The sequence below is a fragment of the Rhinatrema bivittatum genome, chromosome 5 (assembly GCF_901001135.1).
Source record: "Rhinatrema bivittatum chromosome 5, aRhiBiv1.1, whole genome shotgun sequence".
Classification (NCBI taxonomy): domain Eukaryota; kingdom Metazoa; phylum Chordata; class Amphibia; order Gymnophiona; family Rhinatrematidae; genus Rhinatrema; species Rhinatrema bivittatum.
The window spans coordinates 245,581,311-245,604,761 of NC_042619.1; the positions used below are offsets into that span (position 1 = coordinate 245,581,311).

General features: G+C 43.5%; 1 protein-coding gene across 6 annotated transcripts in view; it reads left to right on the forward strand.

The window, feature by feature from the left end:
* The window catches only part of LOC115092617 (CD99 antigen-like), a 160,535-nt gene that overhangs the window by 59,632 nt on the left and 77,452 nt on the right, over positions 1-23,451 (forward strand). For all 6 annotated transcript variants that reach the window (XM_029603676.1, XM_029603674.1, XM_029603672.1 and 3 more), the window contains exons 2-4: positions 854-895; positions 10,795-10,839; positions 20,245-20,280. In XM_029603676.1, coding sequence (XP_029459536.1) covers positions 854-895; positions 10,795-10,839; positions 20,245-20,280 — 123 coding nt within the window. The remainder of the gene's footprint in view (positions 1-853; positions 896-10,794; positions 10,840-20,244; positions 20,281-23,451) is intronic.

The following is a 23,451-nucleotide window of genomic DNA, read 5'->3' on the forward strand; positions in this document are numbered from 1 at the left end:
GTACTGCTCCTATTGATGCCTATGGAACCCAAAGGCATGACTTACTTTATTGCATTGGATTCTAGTTGCCAAAGACGTGGCCATTCCTTGAGCTTTCTTACATCAGGCCTTATTTTTTTCACACTCTACTGGAATGCCTATCCTGCTGCAGATCTTTGCACTACCTGCAAAAAGACAAATCTTTCCAACCGCTCCCACTTTAAATATTGCTTAAAATGTGGTTTTTATGATCCAGTTTAGGGAGCACAGTGAAGTTTTCAAAAGCCTTCCATGAAATCCAACTATACCATGTCAATGCTCGCCCCCAGGACCGACCCTGGGAAGCACGGTGCCCCAGGCAAATGCTGTGAGTCATATAGAACGCTTCACATGAAGAGACTGACTGTTCTGCACTAAATTTAATATATCTCTGAAAGTTTTGAGTTTTGTTTTTTTTCCCCCACAGTGTGTAATGATTATACAGTTACCTGCTGCCAAGTGACTGCAGTGTGCATATGAACCCACCATTTTTACATAGTTTTCTGGAATTGATGCTATAAATTTTTATTTTTTGGATATATTATTGTTGGTCACCTTGTTGTATGTGGTCGCTACATAATCCAGTCTCAAACAGCTCTGCTTGTCGATTTGTGTAAATATGCCACTATTCTGTATGCAACGTTCGCTCTGGTGAATTCAAGTCCTTTTCTTTTTATATTTGAGTAAATGTTTGAAACTCCAACTGGAATAAGTAAACTCATTTGTGAGAAAGTTAAGAGGACAATACTATAGCTAATCTAATTATTGAGCAGTACAGCAAAATCCAAGTTATATATAATCTGTTTTATACTAAATTTTTTTTTTTTTTTGATAGGTCAGGATTTTGATCTAAGTGATGCATTTGACGACCCAAAAAGTAAGTAATGAAGTTTTACAGAATGTAAGACATTTTCTATTTTAGGCTAATTCCCTAGAACAGGGGGTGGGCAACTCCGGTCCTCAAGGGCCACAGACTGGTTAGGTTTTCAGGATACCCCTAATGAATATGCATGAGAGGGATTTGCATACAATTAAGGCAATGTGCATGCAATTCTCTCATGCATATTCAATGGCAATAGTCTGAAAACCCAACTGGGTTGGTGGCCTTCAAGGACTGGAATTGCCCAGCCCGCCCTACAATAATACTTTTAATAGATTTCTGGCAATATCACACTTGACTATCTCAATACATTTGGACATACAAAGGGGCTATATATTTCTAATAAGTAAAGCAACAGTGCCTCTCATTTATACATTTAATGTTCTTCAAATAGAATGGGTACAGGATGAATGTGAAAGGACTGACTTCTGATTAAAATAGAGCTTCAGTTAAAGCATTAACCAAGGTGCCAGGCAATGCTGCATGGAAGCCTGGCATAGCCTGCTTCCTCTCAGCACCTTCATGACTCATCTGAAACTTGGGCACCACTTGGGTGGTTTTTTGAAGCATCATACATGTGGGGCCTTAACTTGTAGAAATTAATTTCTGATCATGTAAGTATTTGATAGGAAATCTGATAGAGGAATCTCCTGCAATAGCAGCGTTTGCTTTTGTAGACTATTTCTGGCTCCACAGGTAAGCTACAGTCATTCCTTTCCATGATTCTCAACATTTTCTTTAGCAATAGCTTCATTAAAACCAGGGCTGCACAACTAAATCTGATCTTCATAGTGTTAGGGGCCTAAAATTTTGACAATTTTCAGACACTTAAGTGCCTAATTTTGATGCTGAAATTCCATCATCCAGACCTCATAAAACAGAAGTTAATTTTTAAAGCATAAAGAGCAATTCCCTGTATGTACCTGGATCAGTCCAGACTCCTGGGTTTTGCCTCCCCACCAGCAGATGGAGACAAAAGTTTTAACAGACTCCGTCCTATACACCTGAGGTGCCACCTAGAGTCTGTCAGTATTTCTCTGTCTCCAGCAGATGGTAGAGCAGAAGACAAGGATTAAAAAAATAATAATAATAATAAAAAAGGGGAAATATCTCTTTAAGCCTCCCAGGGGGTTGCTAGGTCCTGGTGGGACCATCCCCTCTGGTAGCAGAGGCTCTGGGGCAGAGGGTTGGGAACTCTCTTGCTGCCCAAAGCTGAGGGTGACACTAGGGGGCCCGGTTCACTCACCCTTTGAAGGCCTGCACCCAGGAAAAAGATCAAAGCTGAGGTAATTTCTTTCTTTTTTTCAGCCGGCCCAGCGGTCTCCTTCAGCCCTCCTTCCTTCCGAAACTGTTTTGAGCCATTTCACTGCCCGTTTCAGTACCTTCGAGCCCCCGGGGGTTAGTCCTCGACGTGCTGGTTCTTTTTTCGGGCACTGCTCCTAATTTACCATGGGGGTCATGCCGCATGGTGCGGCCTGTTCCTCATGCGGCAGCGCGCGTGCTGGAATTTGACTGTGTGCTTGTCGGGCGGTGAAGGCTCGTCGGGGATCCCAATTTCAGTGAAATTACAGCGCAGCAGCTCTGGAGCACGCAGGGACCCAGGAAGGGCAGAATTGCTGCGGCAGCCTCAGGACCCTTTTCTTCTCAGCGCAGGTACTGAGGCTTTGCTGCGTACATTTAGAGAGCAAGAGAAGGCTGCCCTGGGGGAGGGGAGCATCCTGCTGCTCCTGGGGGGAGCGATTTGCAGGCAGCTCAGATCTCTTCCTCTGAGGGCGAACAGGGGGAAAGACTCAGATGAGTCGTCTTCCTCGTTCTCAGAGTTTGTTTTGTTAATGCATAAAACTTTCAGAGAATGAAAGGCAGCAAAGAGCCAGGGTACTACAGTACCCCATGAGGTCCCGGCATCTGTGGGGGCGGGGAAAGAGACCTCATCTCTCCACAGGCGTCCCAAGTCATGCAGTGCCATGGAAGCCCCCAAGGCCAAAAGCCCTCTCTGGTACCTTTCCTGTCCGGGAGACAGTTCGGATACGGATGGTGCGGATGAGGTTGAATCACCTCCGCAAGCCCCTGGTGAGGGACCGGATGCGGATCTGGATCTCCAGCTCCAGCCGGCCAAGCAGGTAGGCGCGCCTCTAGTAGAAGGCGATGATTCCAAGGTGGTCCGGCTGTTCAGAAGGGATGAACTAGGTCCGCTTAGCCCAGCTATTCTTGAGGAGCTGGGCATTGAGGTTCCTCTGGAGGATTCACGGTTTGGGGCAATGGATCCGGTGATGGTAGGGCTTAGGGGTCCAGCCCGATCTCTTCCATTTCATATGTTTGTTATGGATCTTTTGTTTAAGGAGTGGGACACTCCGGACCTTGGCTTAAAGGTAAGTCAAGCTATGGACAAGCTGTACCCGCTTCCGGAGGAAGCGCTTGTCCTCCCTAAGGTGGATGCCGCGGTCTCTGCAGTGGCCTAAAAACTCACCATCCCGGTAACAGGAGCCATGGCCCTGAAGGATTTGCAGGATCGCAAATTGGAATTGCAACTTAAAAAAGATTTTTGAGGTTTCAGCCCTAGGGGTCTGAGCCGCTATGGGCAGCAGTTTCACGCTCTGCGCCAGTCTCCGCTAGTTGCAGAATTTGCAAGCAGCAGCATCCCTTTCTGCGAGTGAGGCGGTGCAAGTGGGGCGCCTGGAGCTGTAGCTTATAATGCTGACGTGCTTTTTGATCTGTTACGGACGTCTGGCAGGACTATGGTCTTGGCTGTGTCAGCCCGCAGGCTTCTCTGGCTTAGGCACTGGGCAGCGGATGTTTCATCTAAGGTTCAACTGGATTCATTACCCTTCAAGGGTAAGCTGCTGTTCGGGCAACAATTGGAGGACATGATAAAATCTCTAGGGGAGAATAAAGTCCATAGGTTGCTGGAGGATAGACCCAGGACGAGAGGATCTTTTCCTCAATGGGCAAGATTTCGGGGAAATCACCAGTTTCGCTCTTCACAGTCCACCGGTTCATCTTTTCGGCAGGGTCCCGGCCGGCAATCTTCCTGGAATCAGTCCTTTCGAGGACACTGTCCTGCCAGAGATGGAGCCCTGTAAGCCCATGGGGGCCCCCAAGTCTGCGCAATGAAGCGAGGCGGTCCACTCTCCCATCCCAATAATAGGGGGAAGGTTATCCCTTTTTCTAGAAGAGTGGACCAAATTAATCTTGGATCAGTGGGTCCTCAGTATAGTAAAACAAAGCTATGCGTTAGATTTTGCGCGGCCGATCCACGAGCGATACATGGTTTCCCCATGCAGGTACCACCAAAAACGCTGGGCGGTTCAGGACACTCTGTAGTGGTTACAGGACCTAGGCGCCATAGTTTGGTACCCGCAGGAGAGCTCAGGCGAGGGCGCTACTCCATCTAGATCGTGGTGCCCAAGAAGAAGGGCACCTTTTGTCCCATCCTAGATTTGAAGAGGGTCAATCGGGCGCTAAAGGTACCTCTGTTTCAGATGGAAACTCTTCACTCGGTGACTGCGGCTGTGCACAAAGGGGAATTCCTAGCGTCTTTGGATCTGACAGAGGCTTACTCGCACATTCCTATATGCCCAGGTCATCAGAAATATCTGCGGTTTGCGATCCTGGGGTATCCTTTTCAATTTTGTGCTCTCCCATTCAGTCTGGAGACAGCACCCAGAGTCTTCACCAAGGGTTTTGGTGTTTGTGGCAGTGGCGCTGCGAAAAGAGGGGATTCTGGTACACCCCTACCTGGACGATTGGCTGATTCGAGCGAAGTCAGAACACCTTTGCAGGGCTGTGGTGCAGAGGGTGCTACAGATGTTGAACTCACTGGGTTGGGTGGTCAACCCCGACAAGTCACCTGGTTCCCTCCCAGTCCTTGGAGTTTTTGGGTGCTCGGTTTGACACTGTCTTGGGAAAGGTTTTTCTTACCAAGGAAACATTGTCCAAGCTTCTCGCTCAAGTGGAGACCTTGCGATCCATGCCTCATCCCAGGGTCTGGAATTACTTGCAGGTACTTGGTTCGATGACTTCCATGCTTGAACTGGTGCCTTGGGCCTTTGCACATATGCGTCCTCTTCAGTCAACCTTGCTCTCCCGGTGGAATCCGCTCTCCGAACAGTTTTATCTTCTCCTTCCACTAACTGATGCGGCATGGTCCAGTCTTTGGTGGCTGTGCCCAGACAATTTACGATGGGGGGTGGATTTGGAAATTCCATCCTGGATCGTAGTAATCACCGATGCCAGCCTCTCCGGATGGGGAGTAGTTTGACGAGGAACGGCAGTGCAAGGTCAGTGGACGAGGTCAGAATCTTCGTGGTCGATCAATTGGTTGGAGACCAGAGCGGTTCGGTTGGCGTTCCAGGACCTCCTTCAAGAGAGGTCGAGGGGAGATCAGTGAGGATTCTTTCCAACAATGCGATGACGGTAGCCTACATCAATCATCAAGGCAGAACCCGGAGTCATCCAGTGGCAACGGAGGCACAATGTTTAGTCAGCTGGGCAGAACAGCACTTGTACAGGATAGCAGCCTCTCACATTGCTGGGGTGGACTATGTGCAGGCCTATTTTTCTCAGCCACCACCAGTTTGATACGGGAGAGTGGGAGCTGTCCTCCGAGGCCTTCAGTCTTCTCTGCAGCTGATGGTCCAGGCCGGCGATGGAATTGATAGCTACGTATCGCAATGCCAAGGCTCCTCAATTTTTCAGTCGTCGAAGGGATCCGGGAGCAGAAGGTGTAGATGCTCTGGTACTTCCCTGGCCAAGGGACATTCTGTTGTATGTCTTTCCGCCATGGCCATTGGTCGGCAAGGTTCTGCAGTGCATCGAGGCTCATTCGGGCAAGGTGCTACTCGTAGTGCCAGAGTGGTCGAGGCACCCGTGGTTTGCGGACCTTCTCAATCTGATTGTAGACAGCCCGCTGAGACTTAATCCGTCCCAGAGTCTACTGCCGCAAGGTCCCGTTTATTTCACAGAGGTAGATCACTTTTGTCTAGCGGCATGCTTTTAAAAGGGGTAGATTGAGGAGCAAAGGTTACTCAGAAGAGGTGATTACCACGCTTTTGCAGTCCCATAAGACTTCTACCTCCTTATCATACGTAAGAGTTTGGGGTGTCTAAATCATGCGGTGGAGCCGTATAGGGCTTCTTTTCCAGATGTGCTGGCTTTTTGAGGATTTCGGGGGAAGGAGTTTCTTTACGGATGGTTCTCTCCTTTCTGCCGAAAGTGGTGTCCTCTTTTTTTCATTTGAATCAGACGGTAGAGCTCCCATCCTTAGCGGGCCTCTATCTTTCCACTTCCGAGTCTAGGGAGTTAAGATAGTTGGACATCCGCACGCTGCTGCATTACTTGGAGGTCATGAACGGTTTTCGTCTCTCTGACCGTTTGCTTGTCCTATGGAGTGGTTCCCGGAAGGGTCATAAGGCTTCAAGGGCTACTATTGCGTTCTGGCTGAAGGAAGCTATTACCTCGGCTTACCTAGTTCAGGGCCGTCCGATTCCGGTCAGTCTTAGGGCTCATTCTACACGATTGCAGGCGACTTCGTGGGCGGAATGTCAGCAGGTGTCACCGCAGGAAATCTGTTGTGCAGCTACGTGGAAATATCCACACACATTTGCTAGAGATTACCATCTAGATGTCTGGGCCCCAGAGCCCGGTTTCTTCGGGGCCAGTGTACTCTGAGCAAGTCTCTCTCAGTCCCACCCTGGTTAGAGAAGCTTTGGTACATCCCAGGAGTCTGGACTGATCCGGGTACATAGAGGGAAAGGAAAATTAGTTCTTACCTGATAATTTTTGTTCCTGTAGTATCATGGATCAGTCCAGAGTCCCACCCATGGGGAAATGGAGAGTCTGCTCGGCTGGTTGATGTTTATTCTATAGATTTATTAAATGCGTTTTTCATATTGTGCGCCCGCCTTCAAAGGGTAAGAGAATGGGCGTGTTTTCGTTCGTTACCAATGTTCATTCCGTCTGCTGTCCGGGGGGGGGAATTTTGGTTATACTAGTTTACATTTTTCTCTGCTTGGGAGCAGTGTAATACTGACAGACTCTAGGTGGCACCTCAGGGGTATAGGACTGAGTCTGTTAAAACTTCTCTGTCTCTATCTGCTGGAGGGGGAGGCAAAACCCAGGAGTCTGGACTGATCTGTGGTACTAAAGGAACGAAAATTATCGGGTAAGAACTAATTTTCCTTTTCAGAAGCATTTCCATGGGTAAATCAGGGTTTACATGCAGGAATGGGCTTTTTAATAATCTGCCTGCCAGATATATGGGTCAGCTGGCATGCGTGTGTCCTGTTTGCACTTAAGTTTACCTGGACTGAGTGGAGGTGGAATTGGGGGAGGGTTTGGACTTGTATGCATACGTGTGACAATTCAAATATAAGTGTTTTTGAAAAAACACACATTTCTGCCCACTACATAGCAGCTGTGAGTGTGTGGAGTAGATTTGGTTGGATATGCATAGTAGTCTGTTTTGAAAAATGGCACTTGCCCCTTATAAAATTTTCCCACTTATACGCTAGAGGTGGCATTTTTGTGCCCATGTACGCGCATTCAGCCTATTTTATAACGTGCAGATAAATATGCACATATGCTATAAAATGGCCGCTTCCTTTTGCCTTAGCTGGCGTACGCACATATATGTGCGCCTGCGCGCTGGTTTTAAAATTCACCTCTGACTATAATTTTGAATAGTGCCCCTAAGTCAGCACAAACAAGGCAGCACGTCTAAAGTTATGGCCGTATTTTATAAACTATGCAGTAGCAGTCACACAGGTTTAAAATACTGCAAGGTCCATATTCAAAACCATTTAGCCAAACTCAGAAATTAGCTGACTAAATGTATATTTGCCACCCAGCATAAACAGAGGTCACAAATCAGTCCCCAGATAAATACAATGTTTATTTCAAACAAAAATTACAAAGTAATAATACAAAACTTTTAAAAACCAATCCTTATATATACCACATGTAAAACAAATTGTCAATATTGCAGTGTCCACAAATATGCTTACCCTTTAACAAACCCACAACTACTATATACTATAGAAATTCACACTTCCAGTCATAATTCACACCTTAAAACACCCCATTCTAAAAAGATCCCCTCCATTTAAAATAGTGTATGTTAATAAATTAGTATATTCCCAATATCAAATGGAATATATATCAATTCCAATAATTGTATCCAATAAGCAGCTATTACCCTAATATAAAGTTCATATGGAAGAGATTAAGATTGAGAAGGATTCGCTAGCATTACAATCAGCTTTTCCAAAGGAAGTATTTGAAGCCCAGTTATCAGAATGTCAGAAGCAGCTTGACACATTTAGGATTGAGACTAAGAAGACTAAACTTAATAAACTTTATAGAAACGAAAAAGATTACAGTGTTGGCTACATATCTCCATGGATGCAGAAAAATAGGAAGGGGCAATATAGATTGAAGGGGGATTTCTCGTCATCTGATGAAGAAAAATACGACACGTTTCAGCGAGATACTTGTAGGAAAGGATTGTTTAATATTCATGAAAATAGTAGTAGAAGTGAAGGTGATTTGGTAAAGGGAGGTGAGAGGGTTTATAATTCAAAATCGTGGTAGAAATTCTAGAGAGGAGTTTAATCATCGCCGAAAAAGGATCCCGGTATATCTAGAACTGTACAACTTTCATAAATGAGTTATACTGCACTAATGGTCAAGGAGAGACAATAAGTAAAAAGGTACTGTGGCTAATTTGTCAATGAAAGATTTGTCAACTAATGACATTTCTGTGTTGAATAAAGGGTTATCCTCTATGCCCACCAGCAAATATGATCCTTTTTATACTCCGAGTTTGCCTAAAATTTATTTTTTTTTAAATCCATTTAATTGATCATTTTGGTCCTTCTAATAAGGATCAAGACACCAGGTCTATGGGTTGGATGCTGATTGAATCCCTAGCCGCCCCCCCCCCCCCCCCCCTCCTAGTGTTGGCCTTTGAATCTTTAGTTTTGCAAGATTTGGCCCAACTTGAATTACAGAGGGAACACCTTAAATATAACCTAACTTGGAATGAAGCACAGTCCATAGGGTATTTAAGGAATGATGAATCTATTATAGCTAAACCTGCTGATAAGGACAGAGCTGTAGTTCTAATGGATAAGACACAATATGAGAGGGAAGCTTATTGACAATTAGAGGATATGAAAGACATTTTGAGGATCCTGGATGTAATTTACAGATGCAGATTAGACATCTTGGAAGAGGGACTTCGCGATAATTTTTTCACAGCGAAAGAGTTTAGGTTTTTGAATTTGTCTTTTTCTACACCCTGTATATGCTTTATCCCAAAAATACATAAATCAACGAGAGATCCTCCAGGGAGACATATCGTTTCTGGTATCAGATCTGTTTTTGAGCCATTAGCCAAATACATTGAAAGACTGCTCCAACCTTTGGTACAGAAGATTACCTCAAAGGTACAAGACTCTTTGGACTTTATCAATCAATTGAATTCCATTTCTCTAGTTGAGTCATCTTGGTGGTTGGTAACTGATATTGCAGCATGGTACACCAATATCCCTCAGTCAAGGGTTCATGATATTGTTTATCAGATGTTGGGTGCACTGGATTTTTCTCAACGGAGGAAGGCTTTTACTATGCGACTGGCTGAGATAGTCATCACGCATTTCTATTTCTTTTTCCAGGGTAAGCTTTATAAACAAAAACAAGGAATCCCTATGGGTTCCCCTCTAGTACCTTCAGTGGCATGTCTATATGTCTCGATGTTTGAAGAGAAATATATATATATATATATATATATATATATATATATATATATCCATCTCTATCTTTTTTTTTGAGTAAGTTAAAAAAAAAAAAAGTTTGAAACAGGAGATTTCGTCAAGGTGGCTAGGCGGCTGGGGCTGTTTGTGCTTCAGCGGGAGCGGTCAGTGATGGAAGGAGGGAGAGTTTGAGCTTCTGTGGCTGCTGGGGGATCCGGAAAGCCGACAGGCAGGTGATTTGGGCAAGGGTACTTCCTCTCTTCTGTGGCCCGTGCAGTCGAAACATCTGCTGTTTTAAAACTGCAGGGCTCTGTATCTATAGGAGCCCTGCGCAGCTCAAACATCAGCTCTTTGTACCATGTGGGTCCCGTATAGTTTCAAAAGCTGACTGTTGGACCACGCAGAGCTCAACAGATACAGATCACCGTGATTCAAACAAATGGAGGTTTTAACTGTGCAGGCCAAAGGAGTGAGGAGGAACCCATATCTGAAGCTGCAGCCTGACTGGCTTAGAGATGCCAGATGAGGCTAGGGTTGCGAAGAGGTGGCAAGACATTTTTTGAGGGGGGGGGGGGTTTGGGGCACTTGCCATCCCTTGCTGCCTGTAGGAAGGCCCCTGCTGGTGCACCATGGGAGGTCAGGCCGCTGGAACCCACGATGGCTACCCTCCTGGCCTCATTTAATTGAATTTTATATATTAAATCTATTAAGCAAGGCATCAGTAAAGTATGAAAATACATTAGAACTAGAAGAAAATATTTTTTTATTTTGATTTGTTAATGCAGCAAATATTAAAAGCTTGCTGGTGAGTGCAAAACTTAAACTAAGTGCTCATACTCACTCATATTCTTTATGGGTGAACTTATGACACAAGATTTTTTTCTAGTACCAGGAAATTTAATATAGGTAAGTTATTTTTAATACAGTTGCTCAGTAACCATGGAAAACTATCAGTAGAGATGGAGAATATAGCTTTTTGGAGGGTTAAAAAAAAATAAAATATATATATATATATATATATATATATATATATATATATCTGTATTAAAAGCAGGGGCTATAAAATGCCAGTTCTACAGAAGGTGATGGAATCCTTTTTCAAATATTTTTATGCATTTACAATTTTTGTTTTTCTTATCGCAACAGCTACTACTACAAAGAGACCTATTCCAACTAAGAAACCAAATGCAGGTAAGCTTTTTTTTTTTTTTCTCTTACTAGACTAAGTGTCTTATTTGAGCTGTAAAAAAAAAAAAAAAAGGTAGATCGGAGCTGACTATCTAGAACAAGTCTTGCTGTGGGAATGTCAGACTGTGGGCAATGTTCTTAAATTCAGGATCTTGGCATTTGGACATGGATCTTATTCTTTAACAGGTTTATCTGCAGTGAACGGAGGCATTCCCAGGAGGAGTGGGGCGGCTAAAATGCATATTTTTGAATCTTCAAAAATATGCATTTTTTTTTCCTCAAAACTACCTGCACAGCTTAGCAGGTGTAAATGTGTGTGAATAGTGTTCCTGGAATAATTTTGAGAGCAAAAGGATGCATACACTTTTTTTTTTTTACTTTGAAAACCGGTAGAAAGGCTGCGAGGAAAAATTTCCCCATGGGCTTTGCACCAATGCTGGCAGTTACAAAATGAACCCCTAAATGTCTCCAATGCACTGTCAGCTGTTGCATTTCTTATTGAACAGGTGTTTTGTTTTATGGTGATAGCAGGTGATCTAGAGCTCCCATTCCTGTGATTGGCATACAAATTTTAATGGAGGGTTGGGATTAGTCAGTAAAATGTAACTGCCTGCCCCAGCACAAAAACAATTTTGTTCTGAAATTAGTTTTAAAGTGCTTATGAAAAGTGCCTTCTCATCATGGTAGAACTTGGGGGAAATTTGGCTAGGTCGTCCTTGATAATCCTACTAGCCTTCTGGACAACCATGGAGTGGAATCTTTTTTTTATCCCAGGACAAGCAGGATGCTAGTCCTCACATATGGGTAACGTCATGAACGGAGCCTTAGTGCGGGAAAACTTTCTGTCAAAGTTTCTAGAAACTTTTGACTGGCCTCGAGAGGCCACTGAGCATGCCCAGCATGCTATGATATTCTCTGCCACAGGTGTCTCTCTTCAGTCTTCTTTTTTCCGCGCTGCCATTAGCATCGCGGGACAGGAGCCGTTTCGGTTTTTCAAGTGACTATATAGTCATTTAATTAAAGATATATATTACTTCAGGTGATATTCTCTCTCTCAGAATTGTTCCACCGGCTGGTGAGTACTTTTGAAAAGTTTTGAAAACTTTTTTCTCTCACGAATTCCCACTTAGCTCGACAGCTGTCAGCTAAAAATGGCAACCGGGTTAAAAAAATGTACCGTCTGTAATAAAACGATGTCGATTACCGATCCACATTTAGAGTGTGTAGTTCGTCTGGGTAAAAACCATGACATAACTGCCTGTGATAAATGTGCGGAAATGACTGCTAAAACTCGAAGGACTCGGCAAGAAAAAATGGAACACCTATTCCATTTACAATTAATCCCTTCACCGTCAAAATCCTCGAAGTCGTCTCCGGCCGGAACGACTAAACGCCTTATAGTTAAAAAATCTCGACCGCAAGGCTCCGGTGATCAACCGTCCCCGCCGTCGTCTGTGGCGTCGACAAAATCGGCAGATCATTCCAAAAAGCACAGGCATCGACATCGACACCCGGAACCATCGACCTCGACATCCCCAGAGGAATCGAGACCAAAGCGGCCACATATACAGGATACGCCGGCAGCATCACCGCCTGGGTCCACTCCATCGATGCCGCTGGTTCCTTCTCAGGAAATACTACCGCAGCCACCACCACCGCTTACACCTGCCTTACCACCGGCAGCTGTACAGCCAGAGCTATCTGAATTAATCAGACAAGCAGTGATTCAAGCGTTGAAGGAACAGAATATTCCAGCAATACCACCGATACCGATGCGTCCAGCATTGATGCCGGTAAACATACCGATGCCGGTGGGATCACCGATGCCGATTCCATCAATGGAGTCTACGACTTCTCGAGGACCGAGAATCATGACGACATCGACGTCTATCTACGCCCAACTACCACCTATTTCATCGATGCCGATCTCGATGACTGGGCCGTCGACGTCCTCGACACCGCTACCCTCGATGACATCGAGGCCTTCTAATCAAGGAAAGGAAAATATTGAAATGTATCGACAACTTTTAGAAAGATACCAAAAAGTTATCGATACTCTTCCACAAACACCTCAAGAAGTTTTTACCATCGATGACTCTCAGCCAGGCCCTTCAGGCCTTCATCATCCTCATCCATCTGTAACATCCCCCTACACACAGGATCCAGATGATTCATGGGACTCTGATTCATCGGAATCTTTTCTCTCAGACCCATCTCCACCTGATCCCAGGAAAAGATCTCCCCCTGAAGATCTTTCTTTTTCATCTTTCATTCAGGACATGGCAGATTCCATTCCATTTAAGTTTTCCACTGAACAAGACACAAGACAACAGACACTAGAGGTATTAAAGTTCGTGGATCCACCTAAGCAAGTCTTAGCTGTTCCAATACATGAAGTCCTACTTGAAGTTCAAAATAGGATATGGGAACATCCATCTTCAGTGTCTGCAGTCAACAAAAGAATCGATTCTACCTATTTGGTACAACCAGTTCCAGGTTACCAAAAATAGCAACTACCACATCAGTCTGTTGTGATAGAATCTGCCCAGAAAAAATCCAAGAGAATCCGTCCACACTCCTCCAACCCTCCAGGCAAAGATCATCGTTTTCTGGACGCCTTAGGCCGCAAAATGTATCAGAGTGCAATGCTCAATTCCAGAATTTCTGCGTATCAATTATATATTACACAACATCAAAGAAATATGTGGAAGCAAATGGAAGAGCTTATTACCTCTTTCCCTTCCCAATTACAAGAGCAATCACAATCCATTATCTCCAAGGGATTGGAGGCTGGGAAACATGAGGTGAGGGCGGTGTATGACAGCTTCGAGACATCTTCTAGGGCAGCAGCTACTGCAATCACTGCAAGAAGATGGGCATGGCTAAAAGCCATAGACCTCAGGTCTGAGGTACAAGATAAACTAGTAGATTTACCATGCCAAGGGGACAATTTGTTTGGAGACAAGGTCCAGGAAGCAGTCCAGCAGCTAAAGGACCATTCTGAAACCCTTAAACAGTTGTCTCAAACAACACAGGACCCTGTATCTCAACCTCCTCGACAATTCCCTCGAAGGGATACTAGGCGTCCATATTACAGACCAAGAAGATATTACCCTCAGTCTTCTAGGGGAAGATCTACAAGGCCTCAACCACGCTCACAGGCCAGACAGCCTAGAACAACCAGGCCACAGCCTCCTCCTCAAACAGGACCGGCTACAGGTTTTTGAAACTCAATCCAGAGAGCAAGCCAAGTCACCAAATCTCCCAGTAGGAGGAAGAGTAAAATCTTTTCAGGAAAATTGGCAAACAATCACATCAGATCAGTGGGTACTCTCTGTAATATCTCGAGGGTACAAACTGAACTTCCTATCACTTCCTCCTCAAAACCCTCCAAGATTCTTAAATCAAACAGATTCTCAACTTCTCACTCTACAAATAGAATTATCCACCCTTCTGAAAGCAAGAGCTATACAACTTGTACCTCGCTCTCAGAGGGGCAAAGGATTCTATTCCCAATATTTCCTCATTCCAAAGAAAACCGGTGGCCTTCGTCCAATTCTAGACCTCAGAAATCTCAACAAATTTCTAAGAAAAGAAAAGTTCAGAATGATTTCTCTAGGAACCATACTTCCACTCCTTCAAAGAGGCGACTGGCTATGTTCTCTGGACCTTCAAGATGCTTATGCTCACATTCCAATCTTTCCACCTCACCGCAAATACCTGCGCTTCATGGTAGGCCATCAACATTTACCAATACAAGTTTCTACCTTTTGGACTAACCTCTGCTCCAAGAGTGTTCACAAAATGCCTAGCAGTTGTAGCTGCACATTTGCACAAACAACATGTTCATGTTTTTCTATATCTAGACGACTGGCTCATAAGAAGCCAATCTCAACAAGGAGCTCTAACTTCTCTCAACCAGACAATTGCTCTGCTTCACTCCATGGGATTTCTAATCAATTATCAAAAATCCCATCTCACTCCATCTCAACTACTTCAATTCATAGGAGCAGAGTTAAACACCACACTCTCGAGCTTTTCTCCCCAAGGATCGAGCAGAAACACTTTCCCTTCTGGCAACTTCCATGCAGGTCAAAAAACAAGCAACAGCTCTACAATTTCTGACCTTACTAGGCCACATGGCCTCCACAGTACATGTCACGCCTATGGCAAGGCTTGCCATGTGAATATCCCAATGGACTCTACGATCTCAATGGATCCAAGCCATACAACCATTACATTATCCAATTCAAGTCACCCACCAGCTTCATTCCTCTCTACTATGGTGGGGGGAAATGGACAATTTGTGCAAGGGGCTACCCTTCCAGCAACCAGTCCCACAAATAACTTTAACTACAGATGCATCCACCTTGGGATGGGGAGCTCACATAGACAACCTCCAAACCCAAGGAACTTGGACAAAACTCGAAGCAACATTTCAAATCAATTTCTTGGAACTTCGAGCTATACGATATGCGTTCAAGGACTGCCTCTCACACAAGACTGTTCTAATCCAAACGGACAACACAGTAGCCATGTGGTACATCAACAAACAAGGAGGTACAGGCTCGTACCTCCTTTGTCAAGAAGCTGCACAGATTTGGGGCTGGGCCCTGAATCACTCAATGTTTCTCAAGGCCACATACCTAGCAGGAATTCACAACATAGTAGCGGACAGACTCGGTCGTCAATTCCACCCACACGAGTGGTCACTAAATCCTGCAATAGCATCCAGCATTTTCCAATGCTGGGGTCAACCAACAGTAGACCTCTTTGCAACGCATCTGAATCATAAAGTACAGAACTTCTGCTTCATACACCAACAGAAGAACCAACCTGCCAAGGATGCCTTTGCTCACCCTTGGAATTCAGGCCTGTTATACGCGTATCCTCCGATACCACTCATAACCAAAACTCTAGTGAAGCTACAACAGGACAAGGGGTCCATGATACGCATAGCCCCGTATTGGCCTCGACAAGTCTGGTTTCCCACACTGCTAGACCTCTTAGTCAGGGATACCATTCGTCTAGGAGTAGCTCCCAATCTCATAACTCAGGATCAGGGTCGGTTGCGCCATCCCAACCTTCAATCCCTATCACAGACAGCCTGGATGTTGAAAGCTTGATCTTACAACCACTCAATCTTTCATCCAATATATCTCAAGTGCTTATAGCTTCACGTAAACCTTCCACAAGAAAGAATTATGCTTCCAAGTGGAAAAGATTCACCCTCTGGTGTAGGCAAAAGAGTACTGATCCTTTCACCTCCCCCACTACTACTCTTCTAGATTATTTATACCATCTTTCAGAATCTGGTCTCCAGACTTCATCTGTAAGAGTTCACCTAAGTGCAATCTCTGCTTATCATAACAGAATAGGAGATACATCAATCTCTGCACAACCTCTTATCACTCGGTTCATGAGAGGTTTAACTCAACTTAAACCACCAATTCGGCCTCCAGTCACGACATGGGACCTAAACTTGGTTTTAACAAGACTCATGTGTTCTCCCTTTGAACCCATAGATTCTTGTGATCCGAAATTTCTCACATGGAAAACTATCTTCCTCATAGCCATTACATCAGCTAGAAGAGTAAGTGAATTACAAGCACTAGTCACATATGAACCTTACACTAGATTTCTACATGACAGAGTGGTTCTCCGCACGCATCCAAAATTCCTTCCCAAGGTAGTGACGGAATTCCACTTGAATCAATCCATAATTCTACCCACATTCTTTCCAAGGCCTCATTCTCATCAAGGCGAAAGAGCTTTGCACACCTTAGACTGCAAGCGTGCATTGTCTTTCTATATAAATCGCACAGCAGTCTATAGGAAATCTAAACAACTATTTGTATCTTATGATCCAAACGAACCAGGTAAAGCTGTGGGTAAACAGACTTTATCAAACTGGCTAGCAGATTGCATACAGTTTTGTTATGAACAAGCAGGCCTTCCTCTCCAAGGGCGAGTAACGGCACATGCAGTCAGGGCAATGTCAACCTCAGTAGCACATTATCGTTCAGTGCCAATTCTAGACATTTGTAAAGCAGCAACATGGAGTTCTCTTCACACTTTTGCAGCTCATTACTGTTTGGACAAAGAAGGACGACAAGATTCAGCCTATGGACAATCTGTCTTAAAGAACTTGTTTCCAGTATAAACCCAACTCCTTCTACATCCAACCTGCTGTGATTTACGGCTGCCTCAGTTCAACAATAATTACCTGTTGCTTCTTTACTCACTGACTCAGCCGTTAGCTTGCTAATCACCCATATGTGAGGACTAGCATCCTGCTTGTCCTGGGATAAAGCAAAATTGCTTACCTTGTAATAGGTGTTATCCCAGGACAGCAGGATGTAGTCCTCACAGAACCCACCCGCCACCCCGCGGAGTTGGGCCTTAGACCTTTATTGTTTTATTTTTGCTAACGCTTTTTGCTACATACGAGACTGAAGAGAGACACCTGTGGCAGAGAATATCATAGCATGCTGGGCATGCTCAGTGGCCTCTCGAGGCCAGTCAAAAGTTTCTAGAAACTTTGACAGAAAGTTTTCCCGCACTAGGGCTCCGTTCATGACGTCACCCATATGTGAGGACTACATCCTGCTGTCCTGGGATAACACCTATTACAAGGTAAGCAATTTTGCTTTTTCTTGCTGCTGTATCTCCTTTTGGACTCAGTTGGTCGTCTAAAGGCTATGGGCCATATTTTTAAACCTACGCCCGATTTTGTTATAAAATCCGGGTTCGGCGCGCACAAGGGGGTGCACACTTGTGCACCTTGCGCGTGCCGAGCCCTAGGGGGAGCCCTGATGGCTTTCCATGTCCCCTCAGTCCCCAGCCCTATCTAAACCCCCCCCCCAACCCAACCTTTGAAGTTACGCCTGCCTTTGGGCAGGCGTAGGTTGCGCGCGCCGGCCGAGTACCAGCGCGCGTGCCCCCGGCATGACCACTGTGCCGGAGGCCTTGGTCCCGCCTTTGGCCCACCCACTCCCTGCCTATTTTTTTCAAGCCCTGGGACATACGCGCGTCGCCGGGCCTATGCAAAATAAGCTTGGCGTGTGCATGAGCGGGTTTTCGGGGTTACGCGCGTAACCCTTTGAAAATCCGCCCTTGTATGTGTGGAATCCATGCTCCCCCCAGAGCAGAGGGAAACCCAGCTGTGTCACAGTAGTCCCTCATAGTTTGCTCTTTCTGTTCCTTTCTCTTCAGAAATGAAATAGGACCATTCATTTTTCAGAGAAGAGTTTGGAGGAAATTGGTTTATGCAATGGGAAGTGGATGACTGGCTAATTCCAGTAGTTCCTGCCTGGGAACTGGCTCTGGCTAAGAAAGCCAAGACAGTCAGCCAGTGCTCGCAAACTACTTCTGCTCCAGGGGAGCAGTAAGTAATCAAAAAAAAAAAAAAGTTAGGAAGGGTGTAGGGGGTAAGGAACTGGGGGAGGCTTGATTGTGTCACCGCGCATAGTTAGCAAAAATTCGCCCCCTCCACCCCTGCGCGCCACCCGCACCTGCGTGTTCACACGGCTTTCTGATTTTATAACGTTACGCTCATATTATAAAATGGGCACGTCCATGTGTGTGCGCTGGGAACCACTTGCGTGCGCTCCTTTTTAAAAATCTACCCCTATATCTGATAAAGTAAACTTTTAAGTGTTTACTCTGCTAGTAATAAACTGAAATACATTATAAAGTTTGTGTCCATGTAAATAAAAATTAAAGAAAATGATCTCATAAGAAAGTTCTCTAATTAGAATAAAAAGGTACCACATGCACCCACATGCAGGGAGCACATTTTTCACCTTGTAGAGCTGTAATTAAAATTTCATCTTTGTGAAATGATTTGCCATTTTAAAAATTTATTGCTGGAAAGGAGCCATGCTGAAGGTCCTGAATCACAGGTTGGGTATTTCAGGTTAGGTATTTTCAGATACAGTGAGAGAGGGCTTTACCTCAAAGCTTATTCATAACTTTTGATTTGAGAGTATGAAACCAAATTAATAGCCCAGATCTGCTGGGTCACAGCCCAAATTTGCTGGCATTTAGACTAATTTAAGAAGCTCAATTAGTAAACTTTAAGTAGTTGTTTCTGACCAAACATAGACTTCTTGAGTATATAAAGGCTTAAGAGCCTGATATTTAAAAAACTTAAGAAAAATGGTAGAAACTATCATTAAGATCAAAATTGCTGAACATATAGATAAGCATGGTTTAATGGGAGAAAGCCAACATGGATTTAGCCAAGGGCAGTCTTGCATCACAAATTTGCTACATTTTTTTGAAGGCGTAAATAAACGACGATAAAGGTGAACCAGTTGCTATAGTATATCTGGATTTCCAGAAAGCATTTGACAAAAGTCCCTCATGAGAGACTTCTTAGGAAATTAGAAAGTCGTGGGATAGGTAGCAGTGTCCTATTGTGGATTGTCAACTGGTTCAAAGATAGAAAACAGAATAGGGCTAAATTATATATTTTCCCAATGGAAAAAGGTGAATAGTGGAGTCCTCCAGGGATCTGTTCTGGGACCGATGCTTTATAATATATTTATAAATGACCTGGAAATGGGAACAAGTGAGGTGATCAAATTTGCTGATGACACAAAATTATTCAGAGTTGTCAAATCACAAGAGGATTGTGAGAAAATGCAAGAGGACACTGCAAAACTGGGAGACTGGGCATGCAAATGGCAAATTAAATTTAATGTGGATAAGTGCAAAGTGATGCATTTAAGGAAGATTAACCCAAATTATAGCTACACAGTGCAAAGCTCCACATTAGGAATCACCACTCAGGAAAAGGATCTAGGTGTCATCGTTGAAAATACATTGAAATCTTCTGCTCAATGTGCAGCAGCAGCCAAGAAAGCAAATAGAATGCTAGGGATTATTAGGAAAGGAATGGAGAATAAAACAGAGAATATCATAATGCCTCTGTATCGCTCCATGGTGCGACCTCACCTTGATTACTGTGTGCAGTTCTGGCCATCACATCTCAAGAAAGATATAGCAGAATTAGAAAAGGTACAGAGAAGGGTGACCAAGATGAAAAACAGGATGGAACAATTCCCCTATGAAGAGAGGCTAAAGAGGTTAGGACTCTTCAGAACCTTGACTGAAGGCATGGGGGTAACCTGCATGGAGCAAGTTGCTGGGCAGACTGGATGGACCGTTTGATCTTTATCTGCTGTCATTTACTATGTTGCTATGTTAAGTGCGTTGGGAACTCAGAAGGCAATGCATTTCAGAGAAAGCACTGTAACCTGTCTGGGTAACAATTTGTCCTCTAGGATGTCTTTGAAAAGGTTAACATTTTTACAATTCTAATGGTATCTGTCAAAAAAAAAAAATCTGATTTTATTGAGAATAGGCACAGTAACATTTAACATTTTTTTTTTAATCTTTCAGGTGATGACTTTCACTTAGAAGATGCTTTTGGAGGAGGTAAATGTTTTGTCTGACAAACACAATGTATCTGGTGAATACTGGTTGGGTAAAGAAGCAGTGGCCTCTCCCCAACCCATGGAGCAAAATCTCATTTTTACCATGACCAGTGCAGCCCTTACTGGGAGTAAGGGGAGAGAGTTTGAGAGACTACTTTTTTTTTTTTTTGTGTGCAAAGAATTCTGTTTTAGAAATTGAACCAAGTTTCACATTGAACAGGTAGCTGAGAGAATGGTCAGTGGGCCCTTGATCTCTTTCTTGCTGACATTTTGAAATGCCGAAGCAATTGTGATTTCCCTCCAAAAGCCACCACAGCCTGGTGATAGTCTGCAGACCCTTGACCCTCCCTTCTTCTGGCTCCTATCTTCTCCATTCTCTGTTTAATTAAATGTGACCTGTGGCATAGCTTATTAAAATAGGACCACTCTAGCAAAAGCCATCTCCATGACTTTCTGTCCAGGTAAGGGCCTTTCTTTTTATGGCAGAATGAAATTTGGCCATCGATAGGAGATATAGAATTGTACAGAGGCTGAAAAGTAATTGTCTTTAAAAACTGTTCAGAATATCATATCAGGCTGCTTTAGACACACTACCTGGTATTATAGTGACTGCATTATTTAGTGAAGAATATCTTTGCAAAGTTTGGGTTAAAATATGGAGCTCCAGTTTACTGCATCCTTTCTCAGGACATGTTATTAAGCCTGTGTATCAGATATTGGCCTGTAACACTGGACTGGAATAGAGAGGAGCATCAACAGGTCAAGTCAGAGAAGTGCAGAGCTACTGCTAGGTTTTCAGCAATTTCTTTCCTTTAGCCTTGAAAAGCTACCTAGTACTATTTCATAGTGCTTTCCATCCATCAGCGTAGCAAAACTCAACTTAATGGTATACATGCACACTAAATACAGATCCCAACTTTCAAAACTTTTTGTGGTGTACGATTTGTGCATGCTGAGTGGGCCCATTGAGATATATTCTTTATTTTATAAACTCTGTGGCAGGAGCCGCACAATTTATAAAATACTTTGTATTTTTGCCTCAAAAATATATATGAATATTTCAGTACAGACGTATATTAGTAATGCAAGAAAACACATACTTTCCCTACCCATTTTATACAATTAAACACGTAGGCCCCAATATTTAAATTATAGCCGGTTACATAAATTAGCCTGTTAACACTTTATCCATCTGACTTACACGAGATGTTAGCTGGATAAGCTTATCTAACATAAGAACATAAGAAATTGCCTTGCTGAGTCAGACCAAGGGTCCATCAAGCCCAGCATCCTGTTTCCAACAGAGGCCAAACCAGGCCACAAGAACCTGGCAAGTACCCAAACACCAAGAAGATCCCATGCTACTGATGCTAGTAATAGCAGTGGCTATTCCCTAAGTAAACTTGATTAATAGCAGTTAATGGACTTCTCCAAGAACTTATCCAAACCTTTTTTGAACCCAGCTATACTAACTGCACTAACCACATCCTCTGGCAACAAATTCTGGCTAACTTTAGACCCGCTGTGGGGCATGTCTAGTTTATCTGATTAATTCACACTCAATCTCCCCTTATAAATTATTTTTATGTTCAATCTATAGACGCTGTATTGCTCACAAACTGTGAGTCATTTCATTCAAAAAGCCACAACTATTCACTAAGAGGCAATCGGGCCTAAATTGTGACCCGAATTTGCCTCGCTGTTTAAATTGAAAGAAAAATTTATGAAAAATGGAGGAAGGGTTTCATATATATGAGTTTAAACCCCCGCCAGGGTGGACTCAATTTATATCAATATAATCATAAACCGAACCTCCTCCATCCGATATTTTTGAGAAAATATGTGCAACCAGTTCAAGCACCTGTGTACATTTTTTTAGTGTGATATTTCACTTTTTCTTTTTCTTTCTGAATGTCATGAACAATTGACTTCACCAAACAATTTTAAAAGTCCCGACTTATCTGGTAAAAGTTGACAACCCGACGTAGCCACGTTTCTGGTCCACGAACGGACCTTTCCTCAGGGGATGTTATCCTATTTCATAATCAGTCGGTGTACCCAAGTCTTCTATGATGTTAAAGTTCTTTTTCAAGAAGACGCCGTGATGCGCTCATATCTGTTGAAAAGATTGAACATAAAAATAATTTATAAGGGGAGATTGAGTGTGAATTGATTAATATAGTAGAATCTCCCCAAAAAATATTCTTCGGTGCTTGGTTGTATTGGGTATCTCCCATAGTTTATCTGATTAGCATACCTGGATAAGTTTGAACATTACCACTTATCCTGCCCAGTTATGCCCACTGACTATCTGGCTAAGTGGTATAGCTGGATATTTAATGGCCACCACTTAGCCGGATAGGTCTATCTTACCCGCTAGGTAACATTTGAATATGGAACCCTCAGAGGATAACTTTCAAACAACTGCTCCTCGATGGCATATATGCGTTTGTACTGTGTATTGTCTTGCGTAGATTTACTATAGTATTTTATAACACGTGTATCTCTACAATGCAACATATGCACATAAGGAGGCTTAAATGCAAATACATACAATGCATTGAAACCACATATATAATGCCCTTATCCACCTATTTTTAAAATGTGTGTATATTTTACATGTGAAAGTAAAATAGGACTTACCCATGTAAGTTGGGTATTTTATAGCATGCGTGCATCGATGAATTACCAGTTTTAGCAATTGGTCCACCACTTTGCCGCCCTTCTCCAGATCATCAAGACCCTCCTGGTTCTTCGGCCTGAACTCTCCCACAGATCACCTAAACCTCCCGCCCAGACAGTACTACGCAATAAACACATTTACCATCACTTAATACAAATTAGCAGATGTAAATATACCTAAGTAAGCAACTTACATGCATAACTGTTGGCCCATTCCAGGAACCCACCTAGACCCCCTCTCTTTTTTTTTTTTTTTTTTTACATGTGTATATGTGCACACAAAAGTGAATATACATGTATATTTTCACTTTTATAAAATATGGGACGTGAGTTGAGGCTATTTGTGCATGTATATGCTAATTTTTCCACATGTAACATTTTATGAACGTCATAATTATAACAATGCGTACATAATACAACTGCATCAGTTATTAATTCTGGGTTATTAAGTATGGGCATATCCCGCTTTTGTAAATGAAGTACATGCATG